We start from the raw sequence: 22,114 nt of genomic DNA on the forward strand, positions 1-22,114 counted from the left end.
ATGCTCTACAAAATGCAGGAAGTTAGTTTTTCTCTATTTGAATTATTTTGCGTGTTTCCAAAGAGCATTTCATGAAATTTTTTCCATTGCCATTATGTATTCATCAGAGTACAACTCTTTTTTTTCACTGTACTTAAATCTCCCAGATATGAAATCATTTCTTGTATGTGTAATAACAGCAGCTGATCAACTTTGCTTGCACTAATGCGCTATGTAGTTCTGCTTTTTTAAATACAAGTGAGGAATAACATTGTTAGTATGCAAACATCAATATGGAGCATTTGCTAAACTCAGTGTAAGTTGTCAAAATTGCAGCTTGAAACATTATAACAGTAAGCATCATTCAGTTTTGGTAGGTGCGAACAAAGCTACTAATGTTGCTTGATATTTAGTCTTTACTGTCTGATTACAGATGGTACCTGGAAGAGATGCCTCAAATTAGAGGAATTTTGCAGAAATAAATAAATGAGGACTGCCAGGATTGTCAGGACTGTAACCGTCGTCGAAATCAGAAGCAGGTTCACTGTCACTTAGGCTGTCACTCTCATAACATGGCTCTGCCACATTCATCACCTGAGTGCAACATCTACCATGAAGATGCCCCCAACCTGGACACCTGAAAAGAAAAAAAAAAAATCAATTCTTGAAACGTTCATGCAATTATTTCATAGCCCACTATTATCCCACCATCATTCTCATAAGGTCTAGAGAATGTCCGGGAACCCATTCGTTTCAAATTAATTTGCAACTCAGGCTATTACTGAAAAACTATGCTGCACATTCTTATTCATAAAATTATCTTCATGAAAACATGAATTGCTTCAATGTGCACAAAGAAGCAGACTAATGTCAGGTGATCTTACCGACAGGAACACACCGAGGCTTTGTCTGCGTCCCATGTGAAATGAAGTTGCGCTTTCTTTTTATGTCTGCTTGTGATGCCCTGAAAGATTTGGCTGGTTGTATCAGAACTTGAACGCTCTTGTCTGCAGTTTCGGGGCAATTCTGTTCAACACCAGCTGCCTGTGCCACAATGGCTGCTTCAACATCTTCGATTGGCGATGGTAGTGGAACAGGTTCATCAGGGGCTCGGTTCTCAAGGAGCTCTGCTAGTACCTGAAAGAGTGCAAGGCATGGATGTCATGAATTTCAGCATATCAGCATACATGACAGCAGTTGGATTACTTACAATTGAAATACTTTTTCAGTAATTTATGTGATGGATTAGTTGTGTAGTGATTTAGTAATGTGAATTATTTTGTAATTTCATGGCTAAAGTAATTTATTAATTGCGTTAAATATGCGCCAGTAAGCTGTGTACGGCGCCAGAACATTGGTAGTGTGGTGAGGCGTCGTGGAGAAACATGGGGGGAGGGCATGAAATGTTGGCAAGTGTATGTTACCTTGAAGAAAGGTTGGCGTCCCTTTATACTTTGCTTTTTGCTTCTTGTCTGCATGAAAACTTTTTGGAAGCAATCGTTAAGTAATACCATTACCTTTTTTAAAGTGGTAATGTAATTCAAATCAATGAGCGTAATAAGGCAGTAATGAGTAATGTAATTACTTTCAAATAATAATTTTACCTTTCGTTATGCATAGCTAGTTCTCTAGGTGCGAGGGCAAGAAAACATTTTTTGTCCAGCAGCGATGCCTGTATTGGGCTAGACCAACGCTACTAGACTAGCTTCAGTTGTAAAACTCCCCGCCCGCGCGCTTACAGCCGCTGTCGCCACTTCTGTGACAGCCGCCAGATGGCAACGCTGTTCCATCAGGCTCCACTGCAGACGCCTCGTCACAGCCTTGAGCTCGTGCGGACGGGCAGTTTGCGCATGTTTCGCGCTCGCTGGCGTTCTCCCTTGTCCGAAATAGTGATACCACGAGAAAGCGGTATCCACCTACAGCAATAAGATTTATCACGCCAGTTCGTTAATACTGAAAGAAGGGTAAACTGCACGAAAGGAAGAAACACATACAGCGAAGCGCAGAATCTGCGTTTCTAAATGTCGTGTGTTTCTTCCTCTCGTCTTAACATTTCGCGCAGTTTAGGCTTACGAGCCTGAATATCTGGCCAAAGTGCGCGACTGTAGGATGATCATCTTCCCCACCGAAGCTTCTCACCACGCCAAAGAATTAAGCGCTACAGAAGAAAGATGAGGTCAGTCTTTGTACACGCAAGCCCCAGAAAATAAAAAAAAAGTCGAATTTTTATTCCGTGAAGATAGGCTACAGTTCCACGGATGACATGCTTGCTGAAATTCGCTGTCAACAACGAATCACGGAATACACCAACGCTGCACTGCGTGCTTAATCCGGCCCGCCCACAGGCCCGCCCGCGTAGCCGGCTAGTGTAGTGAAGCCGGGCGCGACTGCAGCGCCACGAAGGCGCGGGCGGGTGGCGGTTCCGCGCAACAGCGCAGAGTTTTAAAACTGAAACTAGTCTAGTAACGTTGGGCTGGACCACGTCGAACGCTGACAAGTTGAATACCTCACTATGGTGGCTAGACCCATAACCTCACAACTCCATGCCTCACAACGTTACTTCATTATTTGAGCCCGTTCGCCTTGCCACGGGCGCGGCTGTGCCGACGCTCGTTTTTGCGGCATTTCGCTGCTGGTAGCAAGCTGTGAGTGCGAAATCTATGGAACGAAGTTTTTACACGCCGAGTTCAACTACTCTAACGCGAGCATGAAAATATTACCGTAACACCTGATGTCGCGCGATTTGAACACGAATGCTGAACAGCTAAACCTGCGGGCACCGCGTGGTAGGACGAATAACAAACATCGCTGAATGCGCAAGCGTACCCCGGCCAGTTATTTCACCGTATCAAGACAGCGCCGAACAAACAGATGTAGTACAATGTTCCGTGACAAAGCGGAGTGGCAAAACAGTATGAACACGGCAAGCACTTTGCACGCATGTACAGTACATATTCCCGGCTGTGTCTCCACCTCGCTTCGTCATAGGCCGCTGTAAGGCCGTTTGTTCGACACTCAGGTGATCACTTGTTTAAAAAATTGCCCGTGTGCACATTAAACCCTTACCTCAAGCTTTCTCCTCTTGGCGAAGGCCGCTCTTGGAGGTGGCGAGGTGTTTCTATTGTGGGAGAATATAGACGGAACAACGCCGGGCTTCAGTCGCGCCGATTTAACGGGAAAACCGAGTGCCCGCATCGTTGTCAAGCTCCGATAATAATCACTGTCGCGGAAATGGTCCGAGCACAGCACAGTTGATTTCGTCGGCACGAAATTATCTCTCCTCACCGCACGGACCCACTGCGCTGCAAGCTTCTTGTCCTTCGGGAACAAGTGAAACACCACATCGTCTCGGCCGCCTGTGTTCGCGCAGCCGAATGCTGCACAGAACGAGGGCATGTTGGGCGCCTTTGGCTGTAGGCACTCACGCAGCACAGAAAGGAAGAACAGTTTACGAAAATCGCAAAAGAAAACAAACGTGAGCGGCGGCAGATCTCTCGTAGCGTCGTTTAGTAAAGCGCAGGGCAGAAAGAAACATGCCAGCACGCCGGTCCGGCAGCGCGGTCCCCGGGAATGACGTCACTGTCGCCGGTTCTCTTCGCCGGCTGCCTCCTCACCCGGCGCTCCGGGAAGCGACGAGGGCGTTTCCGTGGGGGGGATTTAGAAAGCTATTTCCGCCCCTTATATAACCAAACGAAGAAGAAAAAAAATTCATAACCGTAAATTTTGAGGCCTGTTCTTACCAACCGCAGCAATTCATGGAAAATGAAAACCGCTTCAGCTTCCCTTTAACACCGAATTCTGCAACACCACTCATCGAAGAAGCCATGTTCAAGCACGTGTAAGCGATTGCCCCTACCTTGTTCCATCTATTCCGGCGACTGCGATATATCCAGTTTGATCCCCCGATCAAGCCATGATCTGAATATGTTGATTGAGAATAAAGCCGCATGATTTTCTTTCGTAGCTTTGTGCAAGTTCTACGAGGATTCCAACTACCTGTTTTGCGACGTCACTGGGAAGCGGGCATTTACAAAAATAATGAGGCAACACCTTACAGACAAGGCATGTCAGGAAGCTTGGAAGTCAATTTTAGATGACTTTACGACGTGGCTGAGCTAGGAACTATGACATCCATGGTAGATAAGGTTAATCTTTAGCCTGTCAAATAATGTATTATGGAATACTTTTTACATTATAAACAGATGCTACCACCTCATGACGTCGGCCACAAGGTAGCCAGAACTATAATGGCAACGACCATGTGCTAACAACCTGGTGGTGCAAAAGCGTTAGCAGCAAAATTGTTTTTATCACATTGTAGTTGGACAAATCATAAGATGGTGCTACCAGTGCTGTTGCCATTTCTGGTGCTCCAGACTTCCGCAACATGCAATGTGTTTACGGAGACCATAAAGCTGTTTAATGTGTACTGACGCATGCATTCCCTGACAAGGTGTGTTGCCCGAGATTTCGAATCACTCTGAGAAACAAGCAACAGGGCGAAGCTGTTCCCAGTATCACCTTTTGTTTACATAGTGAACTGAAGCTATTCACTAAGGCATGCAGTTAATGAAAGTTGTGCTGATTTCTCCACTCTTTCCAATTTTTCAATTCATCAAAAGTCGCTCTTGCCTGTATCAATGCATGTTGCGGAAGAGACAGAAGGCCGGCGTAGAAAATGGAATTGAATTGGGTTTTACGTGACAGAACCATGAGTTATGAAGCCATCCGTACTGGGGGACTCCAGATTAATTTTGACCAGCAGGAGATCGTCAATGTGCCCTCAACACACAAGACATGGGTGCATTGTAGAAAAAGGATTTGACACAAGAGTCCCTGGACATGTTTATTGGATACACTACAACAGACACGAGCCAATCTTGTGGCACAAGGAGGAACACGCAGTTATTCGGAGCAGCTCGTATCTTCGTGCCTCTGTGGGCTTTTTCAACACAGCGAGTTCTTCCCAAAACTGGGATTATTTTTTACTTTTTTCAAAGTTCCTGAATGGGCATAGTGCCATCTGTGCGATATTCTCCCCTCTTTGGTGACTGTTATGACAGCTAATCAGAACATATTCTTCTAGCTGCCATTCAATTCATGAAAGTTTTGCACCGAGATGTCAAAGAAAAGGAAAAAAAGTGGCACAGTATACACCAATGACAGTTACCCCCCGCATGCCACCTTCAGGGCATGCAGGATGTTTGTAAAGATCTTAACAATCAACATTCCAGTATGAAAACATAGTAGGCAATATAAATAAATCACTTCTAGCTGATAAAAAGGATTCATTTGATCAAACAGCAAAAGTCTAAAACTTAGAAAGTCACTAACTCTAAGGGCAAATAAATGGCTTTGTAGAGAAAGCATGTAGAAACAATCCACGATTTGTTCTATGAGCAGCAGAAAAAGCGCCACTACTACTACTGTGAGTTACAATAATGGAAATAATAATAACATTGAAAAAAAAAAAAGATGCACAATGAAAGATGCTTCTGAAGACCATTAAAAAATGCAAGAACATAAAGATAAGGACACAGAAGGAACTCTCTCAGATTGCTGGCCACCAATTGGTAGTGCGACGACATAACCACATGCACACGAACCTGGCAATCGCCACATGTCTCGCACTGTGTTAAGCTGCACAAATACACAGTGGCACTGAATTCCCGTACGACACGCGTCCGCAAGGCATGTGAGTTTATATAGGGCACCACAGTTTTCTCCCAACGACTTTTCACCACACACTGTTGACGAGCACACGGTAAAACGAAGATCCTATTCCTTTCTCGGCGTAACACACTTATGTCACAACCTCGTTTTCTTTAAGTATGTCAGTGCGTAAGGGTCGAGGATGCTATGGGTCGGCCGCTGTACGGAGCCGACGAAAGAGAAAACCACTACGTGATGATATGTCCCTAAGAAGAAGCTCTCGGAGGCCGTGACATGCAACCCATGATTATGTGTTGGCTAACCGGCAAGTGTCTCCAACAGACCACGGAGAAGCCTGATTCCTCCACGGTCAAAGTCGATTGGGGGGGGAGTTGTGTTGCACAAAGTGCAACAAAGGGATGCAACCTTGAGAGATGACTTCGTCGTGGTCAGCTGCCACACACAGCAGCGCCCAAACACTACAGCTCTAAGTCACGTGCACAGTTTATGTACAAAAGAGCGCAGGCCAGCTCGTTAGAAACCATCTCCTCTTTTCTACTTTTTCTTCCTTGATAATTGAAACGAGCGGGCGCAGAAACGCAAAGTTAGCGGGGAGCACACGCAAGTCGGTAAAGCTGTCAAGGTGTCTCCGCCCGCTCTTGGCGTGACGCAAACTAACGCCGCTGCTTCTGGTAAAAATAGCTACCTGGTCGCAACTTACAAAGGGCTTCTCTGTTAATGTAACAGAATTGCGCACACATACAAACCGGCTTCAGACGCAAAAGTACAAACACAGCTTCTCTCTTTCTCCCCTGCACACCACAGGCATGCTTTGCAAAGATACAAGCGGGGCTTATACCACAGTTTCGTGCATATAACCCACCCTTTGCATGCAATGGCACAAACACATAAATTCCTTCAACTATCAAAAAAAAAAAAAAAAAGAGAGAGAGAGAGAGAGAGAGAGAGAGAGAGTGGATTGGAGAGTGGGTCGGGAATGCTTACATACTTCTGCAAATAACTGCATACAATGATTCAATCTTCGTCAAAAACAACTCGCAACAACTAACACAAAGCAATGCTCCAGAAACAATATATTTTTATAATGCTCAGTTATCACGACATTATTGGTGCTCAGCATTGAAGTAAGAACCAGCTTTGCATTGCTTTAATGCCACACCATGAGGATAAATTCACATACTAGTCGCACTGCCGCTTTGTACTCAAGTTTTTTGAATTTCTGGTGTGGGTAATACGCACGAAAATGTAGTATGCTGTGCTAAACGAAAAGGTGGGGCTGAAAAACCCACACAACTGTATGTTCACAAGGCAGATGCTAAAAAAAAGCTGCAACAGACATAGCAAACAAGTAAAACGAAGTGATGTGCCACATCTACAGTACGCAGAAAAAAATGTGCATTCACACGCATCTGCACTCTGTGCAGGCCATAAAAGTTCATTCTCATAGAAGACTGCTGTAAAAGGCAACACAAGAGAGAAAAAATACTAAAATGTATAAATAAGAAGAGAAATAAAACACTTGTAAGGAGGCTTTAGCCTCACAGTAAGAAAAAATTTGCTCATCATAACTATTCTGTCCACGCACACACAGTTACAGCAAGCAGGCTGCCTAAATTGAAATAGTGACCTAAGTAAAAAAAAAAAAAAAATACGAGTGCACAATTCATTCCAAACAAGACTTGCAAAAGTGCAGGCCGCTGCCATATCTACATGTGATGTGGCACCATCTATTGGACTTTCAGCAAAACAATGGTTTCATGCTAGCAGCACCATGTTATATAACTTGGCCAGAGTGACACTTCGAGCTAGTCTTTAGGGATCAAGTTTTATAGCACCTGATTGTTACGGTGAAATACAATGGCTCGTGAGGCATGTCATCACGAAATGTGGCAGCTCAGAGCCTTTTTCAAAATTGTACTTTCAACAGACGGCGCCGCATCTACTAACAGACACTGCAGCGGCGTGCCCTGATCAATATTGTTTAGAACTGCGCGACAATCCAGGCCTTTGTTTACCGATTTTCTGTCCACCCTCAATGTTTCGTGGAAGTCAACCTGCACTGCAAAGTGATCCAGGGTCTGCAGAGTGCTCATCAACTCGTGACCATTCTCGTTTCCACCATCGAAAAAACCGCAATGTCCTTCCCGCGGCAACAGTTCTTGACCACGCGTGACATGGGTGCACATGACTATGTACAGAAAATCATACTGAGAGACACTCCCACGCTCTCAACACAATATAAACATATACCAGTGTGAGTGTGTGATGCGGTATGATACAATGAAAGATGACGACGTTAAAGAAAAAGCCTATTGAACATTATATTAGCTTGGCGCCTTGCCGCATGGCTGCAGTTTGTGCTGCGCAGGCTCCACATGGAGGAACCGCGTGCTGATAAAAATAAAGACGTCAATGTGGATGCCGAAGGAACGCTGCGAAAAGAAGTAGACGCAGGGAGGCGAAGAAGAACGGTCAAACTTGAACAGAAGTCTAAAACGCTTATTTTCTGCGCCTTAGCTGACGGGGTTGCTGACGAAATCTCACTGCTATTGCCTTGATGAATATCTGAGCAACAAGGGAGGGAGGGGGAGGGGGGGAAGGAGGAAAGAAATAGAAAGGAAGAAAGAAAAGCACTGGCTTGCAGAGGATGCAAATTAAGGTGACGTTGCCTTGAGGTAGGGACGTCAGGAGGGGGGCTCGCATTTTTTCCATAACACGCCAGCAGCTTTGGGCCGCGCCCCCCTCACACCATTTTGCTCCGACCAGCTTGAGCGCTGTGTAAAACATTTGTAGAGGGGCATTGAAGAGAGAAAGACGAGTCCTACTGGAGGGCTGTTTTCTCTCAGTTTCTTCCAGCCTCTTCCCTTGAAATGCAGAAAGTGGTTAACCTGAGTGACTAGGAAGCCAGACGACACTGCTCATCTTCTATTACTCATAGATTGCCGCCTTCTCCGACCATTTTGGATACATTTTTTTCCCTCTTTTGCTTTAGCCTGTGACACAGCAGTACACCTGACGGTGCTGGGGCACTCTTTCCCTTGATGCTTCTTTTGATAGTGAACACAGTGGTGTCGCGAATATCCAATGTCACGTGCTAAGCAATTCTGTTAGTGCCTTTCGGGTGTGGGCACGGGTGCGACGACAGCAAGACAGGCTTTAAAAAAATGAGATCGTACTAGTGGGTGCTCTAAGAACGGCAGCAGTTGAAATACTATCGAATTTAGGAATGACACGTATGCTTCCCAGGCATGAAACCGAAATGTATGCTCAAGAAACCACACCAGGCAACACGTTCCACCTCGCTTCAGGACAGATCCAAATACGAGCTTGTCAACATAACCCCATTGAAACATTTTGTATGCCTCCCAGCAATGTGTACGTTTTCCATACTCTTCTTGCGGAAATGATGTGGAAGCGATGCGGAATCCACAATTTCTGTGTGAATGAAGCAGAAATTTGTGCGGAACAAGTGGAACATGAACGGAGACGTTTCAACAAGGAAACTAAACGTAAAACTAGAATCTCGCAAAGGAGCAAGTGTTGATTCAGTGTGTGCGCGGTGTGAAGAGGCATGCCCCCTGAACTGCGCCAGCACTTTTCCACGGCACATCCAGCACGCACTTTTTTTGTCCACACAGCAGTACGTGCCGAGAGTGCACGGGAAAGCATGGGGAGGATCATTTAGGTATGCGGGCCTTGGAAGTCCGCAAGGAGCTCAGCTTGTTTGCAAGGCTCTCCGGTTCAATTTGCATAGTGGTCAAAGCTGCTCATGTACTCCAGTGCAGCTCTGTAGCAGAACTGGTACTGATCCTGCAAAAAGAAAAGAAACATCCTGTTCAGTCAGGTGATACCCTTTGCGACGAGTTGAGAGCTACAGAGCATGTGCAAGTCTTCCATTCAGGCAAACATAATAAGGCTCAAAATTTTAATTGATGATGTTAGCTTTCTTGCAAGTCCAATCTGACTCCCTCATAAATGTCTTATCAGTCAGTGCAGCTGACTATAAGTACAGTAATCTATTGAGAAACATGGAGAGGTGCCCGACCATATAACTCGTATTATATGCGGATAAAATTATTTTTTTTTTTTTTTGCCCGTTACGCGTCCCAGTAATCTAAAGCCTCGTACTATATGTGGGTTCGTATTATACACGGGTTTTTATGGTAGTACATGTTAGAAATCTATCAAAGAAAACAAACGGCTTTTTCTGACTTTTTTTTTGTGTGCGGTGAAATATACGACACACATGTGGTTTCGGACAAGATTACATGAACCAGTGCAAAAACATGAGTATAAGACGGTATCACAAGGTAAAAAAAAAAAGCAAGCCCAGCATTGCATATAGACAAGCAGAATTGAAATGAAATACAGGGTAAACCAAAGTTAAAAGGCACATTGCTGTCATGCTGGGAAAGCGTTAAGCCACAAAAAGCAGACGTGACATTAAACGTCTGCACAATGAACACATGTGACACAAGTGCAAGTATGGAACAATGACTACAAGTATGGGACACTGACCTCACTCTGGACCATGCCCGGGCGCTGGGTGCGAAGCGTACGCACTGTCTGGAATATGTCTAGGACACCCTCGCTTTGCAGGCGCTCCAGTACAATGCTCAGCGTGATAAACACGCCTGTCCGGCCAACACCCGCACTGGAATGAGAAAGTTGGAAAAATACATTTAGGAAGGCGGGAACGAATGCTTTCAGAGCTCTTCCAATTAACCAAAAATGAAATTAAAGAATGCAAAGCAATAAAAAAAAAAAAGAAACTGGTGAAGAAAGGAAAATGTCTTCTTGCCCCCCATCCCCACCACCACTGGCTGGCATGATGTCAAGCCTTTGTTACTGCCTAATCCCGGCCCCACGCTGTAATGAGTGATAGGAGATGAATAGAATTTAAGGAAAAGAATATAGCTCCAGGAATACCTGCTTCGAAGTACCATACTTCTGCATACGCAAGCTTGTACACCCAAACCTTGATACAGTAAGCTCTCATCAATTCGATCCCAGCCGAAGGTTCCGGCCTGTGTTCATTTATTTCTATGAGCTCAAAATTTCATTACTTCGATCCTAAAATTGGACTTTGCCGGATTATTCAAACTTCACCCCAACTGTGACCTCAATAGCAAGCAGTGTCTGTCTCCGCAGAGCTTACAGGACAGTGACACACGTCAAAATCTCCAGTCGGGGGGAAAAAAAAAAAAAAAAAAAAAAAAAAAAAAAAAAAAAAAAAGAGAGAGAGAGAGAGATGTATATTCGGACTGCCCTAAGAAGGTTTTCAAGCAATAACAGTAGCTCCCAATGTTCGATTACAGAATTTGGCCTATTTTCAAGTGCAACTTTTAATTTTTTTCCCAAGTAAGTTAGGCTGAAAACCGTGTTAGCGGCATTCGTATGCCTTGCCTCATAACACAGCTGTACTGTGACGAAACTGCCTTTAAAGAAAACTGGCCACCATTGTGCAACGCATATTAGACCCTTGCCCATATTTCTTGCTAAAAAGTTGGATGCCTGCTGGATTTCTGGTTTGTTTAGGAACTTTAATGTTATTTCTGTGTTAGTTTTCTAGTTCGGACAAATAAGAAATGGCTGCGCATTTGATTCGGGCAAATACTGCCAAATGAATCAGTAGTGTGTTTTGACGTTTTTTTTCTGCATCTTATCTAAATCATTTTTTTTAAACTGTTCCTAATGTCTTCCTATATTATTTGCACTGTACACATTGCACTTATGCTTGCCCTTTTCCCCCCCCCCCCCCCTATGTAAGGCCCGAACGGGCCGTGAGGGTACTAAATAAATAAATAAATAAATAAACAAATAAACAAACAAATAAATAAATAAATCAACCCACCAGATAATTCAATCAATTTCGTCAGTCCTGTCAAAGTCAATTTAACGGAAGTAAACTGTAGAACGAACATGGTTATGTTGAACTATCAGATGTATAAAGGAAATCTAAAACATTTCTCGCCGATATCAGGATGTAATGAATGCATACTTCTAATGACTCCTATACATAACGAAGGCACTTTCATATTGGATCTGACTTCGTTCAACTGTAATGTCAAGCCAGGTAAAGGAATGGGGAAGCTATCACAATACACAATCGCTTACCTGCAATGCACCGTGATCGGTCCCTCCTGTCCAAACTGCTCCTTGGTCTTGTGCACCTGGCCGAGGAACTCGAGGTAACCCTCGGATGTCTTCGGAACACCCTGCTCGGGCCAGTCGGTGAAGTGGAATTGCCGGATGGTCCGCGATTGGCCGTCCTGCATTGTAAAGGCCGCAATGAGACCAGTATGAAGCAGCCACCACCGTATAGACCTGCTAACTTTAACATTTGAAAAATTAATACCGTCGAAACCAAAAGGTACTAAAATTTGGTGATAAACACTAAGGATTGTTTCATTGGTTGTGATGACGACTGATTATTAGATATTTTGCAGACTGTTCTGTAGGAATGCTGTGAACAGGTCCTCTACCCTATATTCGCAAGAAGCATCAGCGCCACTAACAGAAATGTTCATGAAATTTATTAATGAAATATTCATGTAATGGCAACCGAAATTGTCGTTCGATTATAAATTGGTTTTACACATTTGTGCTGCTGCTGCACAGGTACGTCTGTATAATCAACAGACCCGAAAAAATTTAGGCTATATGATATTGGTAGGTGACTGTGTTTGTATATTTTGGAATAAGTTATGCCTTAAAACAGATGCAAATGAAATATTGTTAAATTATTGGTGCAAATACGACAATTACAAACAAGATCTAAAAATTGGGCATCTTACGAAAGAATGGTAAAAATTGGCTGGTAAAAATTGGCAACTATCACTGCAGTACTGGCATCCTATGCAATCCCTCTCTTTCCAAAGATTCTGAAGCATTCAGAAGTTGTCACAGTATTTTTACATAATACCACTGTCACCTTCTCAACTTTCATTTCTGCTTTGAATACCAACATACGAATGACTTCAGTGGACAGTATGGTTCATACTCAGAAGGAAACAATAATTAGTATTCAAGTCACTTCTTCGAATTGAACTTCACAAAACTCAAGCATATCAATAGTAACTTCATTGCACACTATGATTCAGTCTTAAAGAGAAGCAAGAATTATCCAAGACAGCATAGACATTTTTCTTTTCAACTTCACTGAGCCAAACGGATGTGATTTGTTTGGTAGAGACACAATGGTAAAATATATTTCACCAGGCCTTCATGTAAGGTCTTACCTGCTACAGGGCTGACATATTAGTACGAACAACATCCAATGTCTCGGACTCCCTAGGGTCGGGGAAAACGTTCAAAAGGTAGGGCAGTCAGGAAAAACGAATGCATGCCTTTTACTGTCCTTAAAGGCTCTAATCGCTACAGCGACAAAGTAGTCTGAACGCCTGCCATTGCACTTATTACGCTCTTCTAAAGCTGGTTATCGTGCCATCTATTACTGTTTGAGATTCCCGACACCTTGAAACTTTTGACAACAGCCTCAAACGAAACTGCACGCCCCGTATTCAAAATTCGTGCACGCGTTGCTTGCAGCAATGCCCGCTCAATGCGCCCACAAGCACAATGCAGCTAAACCTGCTAAACAGCATGCCTCAGCACGACCGATACCATTTAGGCATGCTGTATCTATGCTATGCAATTGTGCTCTAGTGGTATACGATGATGATGACGATGCCATTGTTGGCGGGAGAGTATAAGTAACCAAAATATGGGCGCGGCCTCCAAGATTGCAGGAGAAATCTTGTAAGCCACGCACGCGGGTATGCGCGTGGCACTTAGTGAAACACTTTTTCCAAACACAGTTCAACATCAATATAACAAGCTTCAATATAACAAAATTCTCAATATAACGAAGTGCATTTGTATGCGATTTAAATACAGTCAAACCTCGATATATAGAACATGAAGATATCGAATTATTGCACATATGAAACACTTTCTATAGCACCTGGAAAATTGCATGCATATAAAATTTTTTATTTCGAAGGGGGTCGGACGTAAAATGGATATATCGAACTCCGACATTCCAGATCATGTGCGCTCTGTGGAAAGGTGGTGAGCTTTCCCGCAATGCCCTCAAAAATAGCGATGGGCATTCTCGAGTGCTGCGCACTATAGCTTGAGGTAACCTTACTTCCAAATGCTGTTGTTGTAGTATACAGAGTTGTTACTCGATAGGAAATGTTGCACATAAAAAACAACGCACAGCAAACGGTGCCAAGCGAGACCAGTGTGACGGCACTACATGTGTAGCTTGCACACTGTTGCTTGGTAAGTGTAAAACAGAGTACAGCGTGTTTCTAGGCTACTAGACTTATTAGCAGCTCATTTCCGGGGGGAGCAGAATGCAGGGGAATCACCTTGGCGTCGGTGACTTTGAACTCCCTCAGGATGTACTGGGGCATGTTGTACTCTGTTATCGGGTCAACCACGTAGTAGAGATACCGTTGAGAGTGCTCCGACGGCCAGTACTGGTGGCACTTTTCCTGGGGGCAAAAAAAAAAAAGAAGAAAATAAGGTCAAGTACGGCCAATCGTGAAAAGAAACAACCACATCAATCCCACAAAGCTTAAACACCATTCCACAACAAGGGAAAAAGAAATTGTGCGGAACCCACACATGTGGGATTCGGCATAAGTGAAGCTTTGGTGAGCCAGAGAAGCAAAATGGTGCATCAGGACAAGAGATGCGCGGCAGGTTTCAGTGACAAACACCTGTAACTTCTATCTTTATAGTCAGCTAGAAGATGTAAACACATACTCAGACATGCACCTTGATAAGAAACCTTGATACCAACACTTCTTTAGAGTTTATTATTTCAAAATTGAAAGAGACACTGAAGAGAAAGCCTAGGTATGTTTAGACTGACCTAGCATTTAGGTCAGTTAGTCAGTTTCCAATGCTAAGTCTGTTAGACTGACCAAGCATTTCCTATGCTAGTCTGTTGTGCAGTAAAATCTATTGAATCTTAAGGCACGTTCACACCGAAGGCGGAGCGGACAAGCGAACAAGCAGATCCGGCCAAGCGGCCGTGGATTTTCCGCTTTGTGGAAAATACGCGGCCGCTTGGCCAGATTGCGCCCAGACCGATTTTTTCCGCGCGGACAAGTTGGCCGCATTGGCCGCAGCCAATCAGAGCCCGACACTGCGGAAGCGCTGGTGAACGAATGTAAACGAATGTCTTTCTCTGGGCTTTTCGCTTCTGTTCTTGAAAAGCGTCAAAACGGCAAGTCCGGCCAGTTGGTTGGGATTCATAGTAAGGTTTGTTACAGCGCAACACAAGACAAGGACAAAAGAAGGTATAAAGCTATGACACGGCACCGTGCCGTCGTTTTATACTTTCTTTTGTCCTTGTCTTGTGTTGCACTGTAACAAATCTTGAAAAGCGGCTAGACAAGTGGCGAGTAAAATGCCAACGATCTCGTCTTCTTCGTCTGAGTTCATCATTTTGTAGAAGTAGATAGCGGACGGGAGTGCGCCCAAATTGCTGCGAGATGGAGGCACGTCCTTGACATTGCTCAAGAAATTGCGAGATGCCCCGCCTTCCCGGCGGCGTGGGCAGCCAGACAAGCCGGTTGGTCTGAACAGGCGCTCGCGCCTGTTCAGACCAACCTTAAATTTTTGGCTTCTGTAGAATACAATCTTATCCATCATTACAGACAAATATATTGACTAGCCCCCCAACCCCCTTGCAATAAGACACCATTATTATCTGTAACATAATAGCGAGGTGGTACGGGAACGTCAAGGAAGTGTCTTCACCTGTCTTTCATTTTTACGTCTTTTGTGGCCCATGAAGCTTCATCATGTGGTAAGGGGGGCTTTCTTGGTATTGCAGTAGAGTAATTTACTAATATAGCTCAACCTCTAGTGTCTAGGGTTAAATCGGTCCGGTAGCTATCACCGAGGGTGTGCTACAATGACTTACACGGCCCATCTCCTTGAGCTTGGTAAGCATGACAATGATGTTGGAGTTGTGTTCCCAGACCATCCGCCAGAAGTCGTCTGCGGTCTCTGCCATCGGTCCCTGCGTTGCTATATATGCATTGCGGTACCGGTAGCCCTGAAATCAAAATAAAGACTGTGAGGATACTGAGCCCACGCCAGGTGGCAGAGCCTCATGCACGTGCAGGAGGCAGACAACCATGGTTTGAGCGGGTGGCATGCACTGGAAGTCTGTGGTGCATGCACCTGGACCGAAGATGGTGCAGCTTATGAGTGAAGTCTGTTTGCAAGGAAGCGGCCTTGGCGAAGTGAGCAGTGGGCGGTGCGGTGGAACGGGACCTGAACTATGTGTGTGGGTAAGCCCCGGAATCCCACCAGACTAAACAAAATATATGTGACAAGACAGTCGAAGGGCAGTGTTGTTGCAAGCAAGGGAGCCAAGCGAAGGCACACAAAGTGAGATTTACACTTCATTACAAACACACCATTTGTACATGGTTGGAGCTGTGACAAGGGGGGTAGGGGTCGCCTAACTTTGCAATGAAAAAATTCAGTGCCCTTCCACTTTGTGAAGAAGGATGACCAGCGAAGCTGTGTATGGGCCCCTCAATGCTGAACTGCACCTCCGTTGTGGGTTGGCCCAGTATTGCACTATATTTGGGATTTGCCCATGTATGGGGAGTGCTTAAGGCCTGCTTCACCTCCGCTGCGGGTCGGCCTGGTATTACACTATCTTTGAGATTGGCCCGCACATGGGCAGTGTTTAAAGCCTGCTCCACGCCCACCGCGGGTCGGCCCGGTAGTGCACTATTGTCATGTGGTGGTGATGGTCAAGAAAACAGTAGAAATAGCCACAGCTACCATACAACTACTGCATACTATAAATAGTATGCAGCTACTCGGACGGTCCCGAGCCAGTCCGGGACGACAAATCGAAGAGCACCCACTGCGAACTACATATGGAAGACATATGGGGTGACGGACGTGAACGTTTAAAGTGGGGGCAGCAGCAGCTGCCGCCATGTTGCGTAAGCAGGGAGGCAGCTGTTGGTGGCGCCACCGATTCCTTGACCGCATTCTTGTGCAAGCTCCTGCTGGTGCTCGGGACGAACGGATTCCATCTTTCGAAATGGCGCGTCGCACAGAAACACCTGCCCATTGCCTCTCCTCCTCGCACCCTGCGCGGCCTCTCATCAGTTGCCTCCTCCTCCTTCACCTTCGCTTCTCTTCTTCGGGAGAAAGCACCATCCTAGATCTGCCCATCTTATTGGTGGATCGGACACTGATCCCGCCGGCGCATGCTGCATCTCTCAACTAGCAGTGCATGTGCTGGTCAGAGCATAGGTCATCGCTTGGCACAGTCAATCCCCCACTGCGTGCCTCCTCACCCAAACACCTGTGCTGCAGTGCGCGCTCCTAGCTGTTGCCTCTCTATGTCTCGCCTGGCCTTTCCTCCTCTCCACTTCAATTCGAATAGCTGCGCTGAGTTTTCAGCGGACGCCGGGCACAGCTGGAACTCAAGCTTAAACAGCTGCTGCAAGACACGTTCGTTGGAACATGATCACCATAATAGGCCTGAGATACCTTTACTGTAGAGGCATGTGATGCAACATTATCCTCCGATACCAGAACTCTCACTACCAAGAATCAAGACCCTTAACAAAACAGCGTGACATGGAAACATTATGAGACTGTGACTGACGCAATCTGTTTTCATGTTAAGGACTCCTACAGTAAGATACAAGAAACAAGCTTGACCTGAAGGAACCTATACACTAAAGAAAGGAAGTAAACAAACTAATACAGTCGACTTACATTATTTTAAAAAGATCAGAACGCATAGCTCATTCACTTAGCAGTATTTGCCCAATTCTAATGTGCCTCCAAATCAAATGCGTGCCTGCTTTCGATGTGTAAAAAGTGGACAACTAATGTAGAGATAACATTAAAGCTCCTAAAAAAAATTAGAAATCAAGCGAATCTGATTTTTTTAGGAAGAAAAATGAGGAAGGGCCTAATATGTGCTGCACAGAGGCAGCCAATTTTCTAAAGTTGGCTTCGCCGCAATACAGGCGTGTTATACGCTGCAAATGCGGGTTTTGGCACAATTTTCTAGGAGGGAGGAGAAGAAAAAGAAAGGTGCGCGTTAGAATCGGGTAAATGCCACAATCAGACAATGTGTGCTACCGTTATTGGTTGAAAAGCTTCCTAGGGCAGGCTGAAAAAAAGACATCTTTTCATGGGAGATGATGTGTGTTCCATGAATTCACTGCTGCCAAAGCTCTGCCAAGACAGACGCTGCCAGGTGTATGCATGCTGACTGGTCAAGTTTGAATTATCTAGCGAAGGCCAATTTTAGGATCGAAATAATGAAAGTTCGGGACCATAGCAATAAATGAGCACAGGATGGGAGATTTGGTTGGGATTAAATTAACTGGAGTTGAATCAACAGAAGTTTATCATACTTGAAGGAAGGGTAATCATAGAAGGGATTCAAGGGTCAAGGCCATCAACAAGTTGGACATCCTTCAACTTACATCAATGAAGCTTGCATTGATGTAATCTGACCCGTCCACACCCCTTATAGGCTGTAGACAGACCCGGGTTGATTCATCTGCAATGTACATGAAAAACAAATCAATTGTGAGAACTGCCACAAAAAAAAGGTTTTTGATTTACTTGCAAACAAAGACAGCCCCCTGTAGTCTACTAAACCCCTTCCAACGCAATAATTTCTCCTTTACAGCCATCAACAAAAGGACTGGAGCATACAGTATAGTCCATTATACAAAGGAACATCTAGCTGGTAATAAAGATAACATAATTGGAACACTTCTGTTTTATTAAAGGATAGAAAAAAGGTTAATACAGTGCATATTAGGCTTATATCTATGCATTAAAAATAGTAATCTGATTTCCTTCTGTCACAAAAAGCTATAATTGGGTCCAAAGTAATATTTGAGTGTTCCCTTATCGAGTGAGCCATACTGTATAGCACAATGCTTAAAAGATGGTGCAATCAAGAAGCTTAAAACAGTCCTTCAGTTGTCATGGTCTTTGAAGATGGACAAATATGAAGTTGAATAAAAACATGAGAGCCCAGTTACATCTATGTATTTTAGGCTGTTGAGATGACAAGTGGAAATGACATTTAATTTTTTTATAAACTTTTGATGTCTCATTGCCGAATCAGTGAATTAAGTAGTGATGCCTATGCACAGTAACCCAAGCGTCGGCGATCACGTTACATTTCCGATTAGAGTACCTGATTTCTTAAACTGGTGCATGCAAACTCAAAACCAGCATATAAAAGAAATTTTTTTTTTAGACCAACCATCTACCTACTACACAAGAGCACCTCAGCCATTTTAGGATTGCAAGACAAAAGCAGAATCATGGGAACTTACAAGGCAGTATGTTCATCAGCCGGTTCTTGAATTTGTTCACGGGGAGGTTTGCACTGACAAACTTGTTGGCTTGCGTCTTCATGTTGGCCAACTTCTGTAATGACAAAACATAAAACACAATGAGAGATACATGGAAGAAACTACACACAAGTATTAGATGTCAGTCTCCTATAGGTCACCCCACCAGGTTCTGGCATTGCAAATAGCCAGTCATGGTGCATGAATCATGCAGAGACGATCAGTGTCTCACCATGAGGGTCACAACCCGTGTGCGGCCCAAAAAACCGCTGATAATTATAATGAAAGCCCGCAGATTCTTTTCATCAAAGGAGCCAATTTGGTGGCAAGTGAGATTATGTCATGTGCAGGAATGTTGGTTACGAGCACTGGTCAAGGTGACTTGGAGAGAGGCTCCTCGAGGGGAGGGTAGCTTGCCACCTTGTACCACTGCTCTATGATATTTTCTTACTTTTATCTTGGCTACTACTAGACCCCTTTTAAAATGATTGTAATGGAACACATTTGCATTCATTCGAATCTAGGCCGATAGTCTTTTCATCAAATAATCATATACCAAACTCTAGGGTCGGCTTAGATTCAAGAATTTAAAAAAAATGCGCCAGTTTGTAATTGAAAATGATAAATATGGTGCATAGCTAGTGTCATCTAGAAAGGTCAGTATCGCAGCTGCTACTAGCCATGTCAGTAGCCAACCGAAGTACACAAGCCACGTAACCATTTTGACCTGTGTCGTATCGCTATGGTGGCTAAGTACCGACGTGCAGCGTGGCGTTATCATAATGGCACCAAACAGGCGATACCTCAAATGAAAAGTTGTACTAGCAGTAGAGGCACTGTCAAATGTTCAAGCTGGGCGGGACATCAGCATCGATGAGAAAAACGTCCGTCGTATGAGGGGGCAACGGGAGACGCCTGCAATGGGAGCAGCTGTTTACGCGGTCTATGCGATCTGGGGTCAACGTCTCCCTCCGGGCCATAACAATGTTGCCAGCCGTCGAAAACAACTTTTCACTTGGTACACTCATTGCTGGAATGCCTATGTACTTCATGGCCATCGTGCACAGTCCTGGGAAGTGTGGCTTGCCTGTTTTTTTCCAGAATGCTAGAGGGTCTTGGTCCTCACTGCAAGTGGTCTCTCGCAGGTGCCGCTGAAACTCCTCAATGTTGGCTGTTTAGGGGGAGTGTCTTCTTTCTGATGACGCTTCCGGCTTCTCAATGCCGTCCCAGGCACTGCTGATGCGCTCCTTGTGAGCTGTAGATGTTGATGCTTCAGTACAATCACTTGATGCTTCTCCTGGAAAGCTCTGCAACTCAGTTCTTGCAAGCTCCAGTTTCCTGGAACGTCTGAGCACAAAAGAGGTTCTTAAACCTTGGGTCACAGGCTGTTTCTAACACACTCCTTTTGCTCATCCTGTCCTTGAAACCAAGTCCTCATCCTATTCAGCAAGTTCCTGCAAACTCTGAAGTGTCATCATCGGCAATGCAGTCTTTCAGGACCATTTGTTTTCCATAAAGAAATGGTACTACTGACGACGAAGTTGCGTACTTCTGGCCACTGAGACCTTTAGTTGTCAATGCGATTGGTTCAAGAGCTTTGACGAGCCCAGCCACTGCGTTACACTCCTGTGGTGTCAGGTTGGGCACAGTTGTCTCAGAGGTGGCAAGCTCTAAACAGACGGCTTCTTTCAGCTGCACAAGTTGTGAGAGCATGTCGTGCTCACTGTTCCATCTTGTTTCCACGTCTTGAATAAGTTCCAAAACTGAGAGCTCCATCCGTCGCTGGCAATCCTGCAGTCTTGCCGCAGCTTGGGCACTGTGTCTGTGATGACCAACAATTGCGTGACACTTCTTGAGAATGGCAGGAACTCCTGCTGTTTCTTCCTTGGCATCATTTATAGCTAGTTGCAGCGTATGGCCCGTACACTGCATTGGGACGCAAGAAATGCCCCTAAGAGCCGCACGGAAGTTTCGTGCATTGTTTGACACCACGCAGACTGGCACTTCCCTGCAGCGGTAGCTCCGAATTATCAGCTTGCAGATGCTCCAGGATGTTGCAAGCAGAGTGGCTCTCGGTCACGCTCCGGTTGTCCAGTGCAATGCTTCACATCTCGAAGATGCAGGTCAAGTAGTAGCAGGTGAGGCTGATGTAACTTTGGTCAGACCTCGATGCCCACATGCCACTAGTAAATGAGATCGACTCTATGCCTTCCTGGAAGTCCGCATGCATTCTCTCCTTGACAGCCGTGACTGTGTCCCTATACAACTCTCCGGGATGATTGTCCTCGAAAATGTTGTCCGGCTGGTTATCTTGTACAATGGCTCCATGTGGTTCATCAGCTCTTTGAAACCTCGATTTTCAACACAGATGTAAGGCTGAAGGTTGAGCGCCAGCATTCGGGCAATCCTAGTGGTTATCGCCGTTCTCTCGCACTGCTATAGGTCCTTGCCAGACTTCAGCACACTTTTGATGAGTGGCTGTGCATCGTCTAGTCTTCCTTGCTCCCTGCTGTCTCAAAAACACACTGTGCAAAGAAAAATGCTTGTTCTTGAGATGGTTCGAAAGATGGTTTGATGGCGTTCAAAGTTTCATTTCACAGCTTTTGCACGTTGCCTCTTGGGCCGAGTTCTTTACAAAATGTCTCCGAATGCACTTTTCGTTCGTTCAGTCATGTCGCCCCTGACCGAGAACAGAATCGTCGGACTACATTTTCCGACAGATAACGCAGATGAAATTCTGGAGCAGAACGCGTCGACTAGGTTTCTGATAGCGTCCAGGGACTTGGTGGTTTCGAATTGCCCGGCGAAACGATGGCAACGACGCGGAGCATGCCAGGAAAACGGGGGAAGAGAAACCGGCGCCACCTCTATCTCGCTTTCAAAAGCAGGAGGGAAATTGGTTGGCTCTGCAGCCGAGAGAAGGCACGGGTGCCGCCCGCACCGGCCATGCACCAACGCGACACAGCCAACGCAGCACGCTGTGGTTTCTGTGGGGCCGTAGTGCGCGCTTTCACGGTTCGCAATGGCGCGCTTTCGTTTTGTGCTCGCAAATTGCAGTCTCCGATTCCTCTCAA

General features: G+C 45.1%; 2 protein-coding genes across 3 annotated transcripts in view; both read right to left on the minus strand.

Annotated features, from left to right (window-relative positions):
* Positions 1-377: 377 nt before the first annotated feature.
* Positions 378-3,812, minus strand: LOC126538965 (THAP domain-containing protein 1-like). Of its 2 annotated transcripts, none has more exons than XM_055075179.2 (3): positions 3,046-3,812; positions 878-1,116; positions 378-616 (listed from the first exon to the last, which is right to left on the minus strand). In XM_055075179.2, the coding sequence occupies exons 1-3, from the start codon at positions 3,373-3,375 to the stop codon at positions 439-441; spliced, it is 747 nt and encodes a 248-aa protein (XP_054931154.2). In that variant the 5' UTR covers positions 3,376-3,812; the 3' UTR covers positions 378-438. The 2 variants fall into 2 exon arrangements, with proteins under 2 accessions (XP_054931154.2, XP_050041606.2); XM_050185649.3 differs by having other exon boundaries at positions 864-1,116; positions 3,046-3,808.
* Positions 3,813-4,812: 1,000 nt separating this feature from the next.
* Positions 4,813-22,114, minus strand: part of Lar (tyrosine-protein phosphatase Lar) — a 100,409-nt gene continuing 83,107 nt past the window's right edge. Inside the window, exons 28-34 of the mRNA XM_055075180.2 lie at positions 19,023-19,116; positions 18,153-18,229; positions 15,599-15,733; positions 14,031-14,156; positions 11,770-11,924; positions 10,171-10,306; positions 4,813-9,462 (exon numbers count right to left, since the gene is read on the minus strand). Coding sequence (XP_054931155.2) covers positions 9,394-9,462; positions 10,171-10,306; positions 11,770-11,924; positions 14,031-14,156; positions 15,599-15,733; positions 18,153-18,229; positions 19,023-19,116 — 792 coding nt within the window. The 3' untranslated portion in view covers positions 4,813-9,393. The remainder of the gene's footprint in view (positions 9,463-10,170; positions 10,307-11,769; positions 11,925-14,030; positions 14,157-15,598; positions 15,734-18,152; positions 18,230-19,022; positions 19,117-22,114) is intronic.

The sequence above is a fragment of the Dermacentor andersoni genome, chromosome 11 (assembly GCF_023375885.2).
Source record: "Dermacentor andersoni chromosome 11, qqDerAnde1_hic_scaffold, whole genome shotgun sequence".
Lineage (NCBI taxonomy): Eukaryota > Metazoa > Arthropoda > Arachnida > Ixodida > Ixodidae > Dermacentor > Dermacentor andersoni.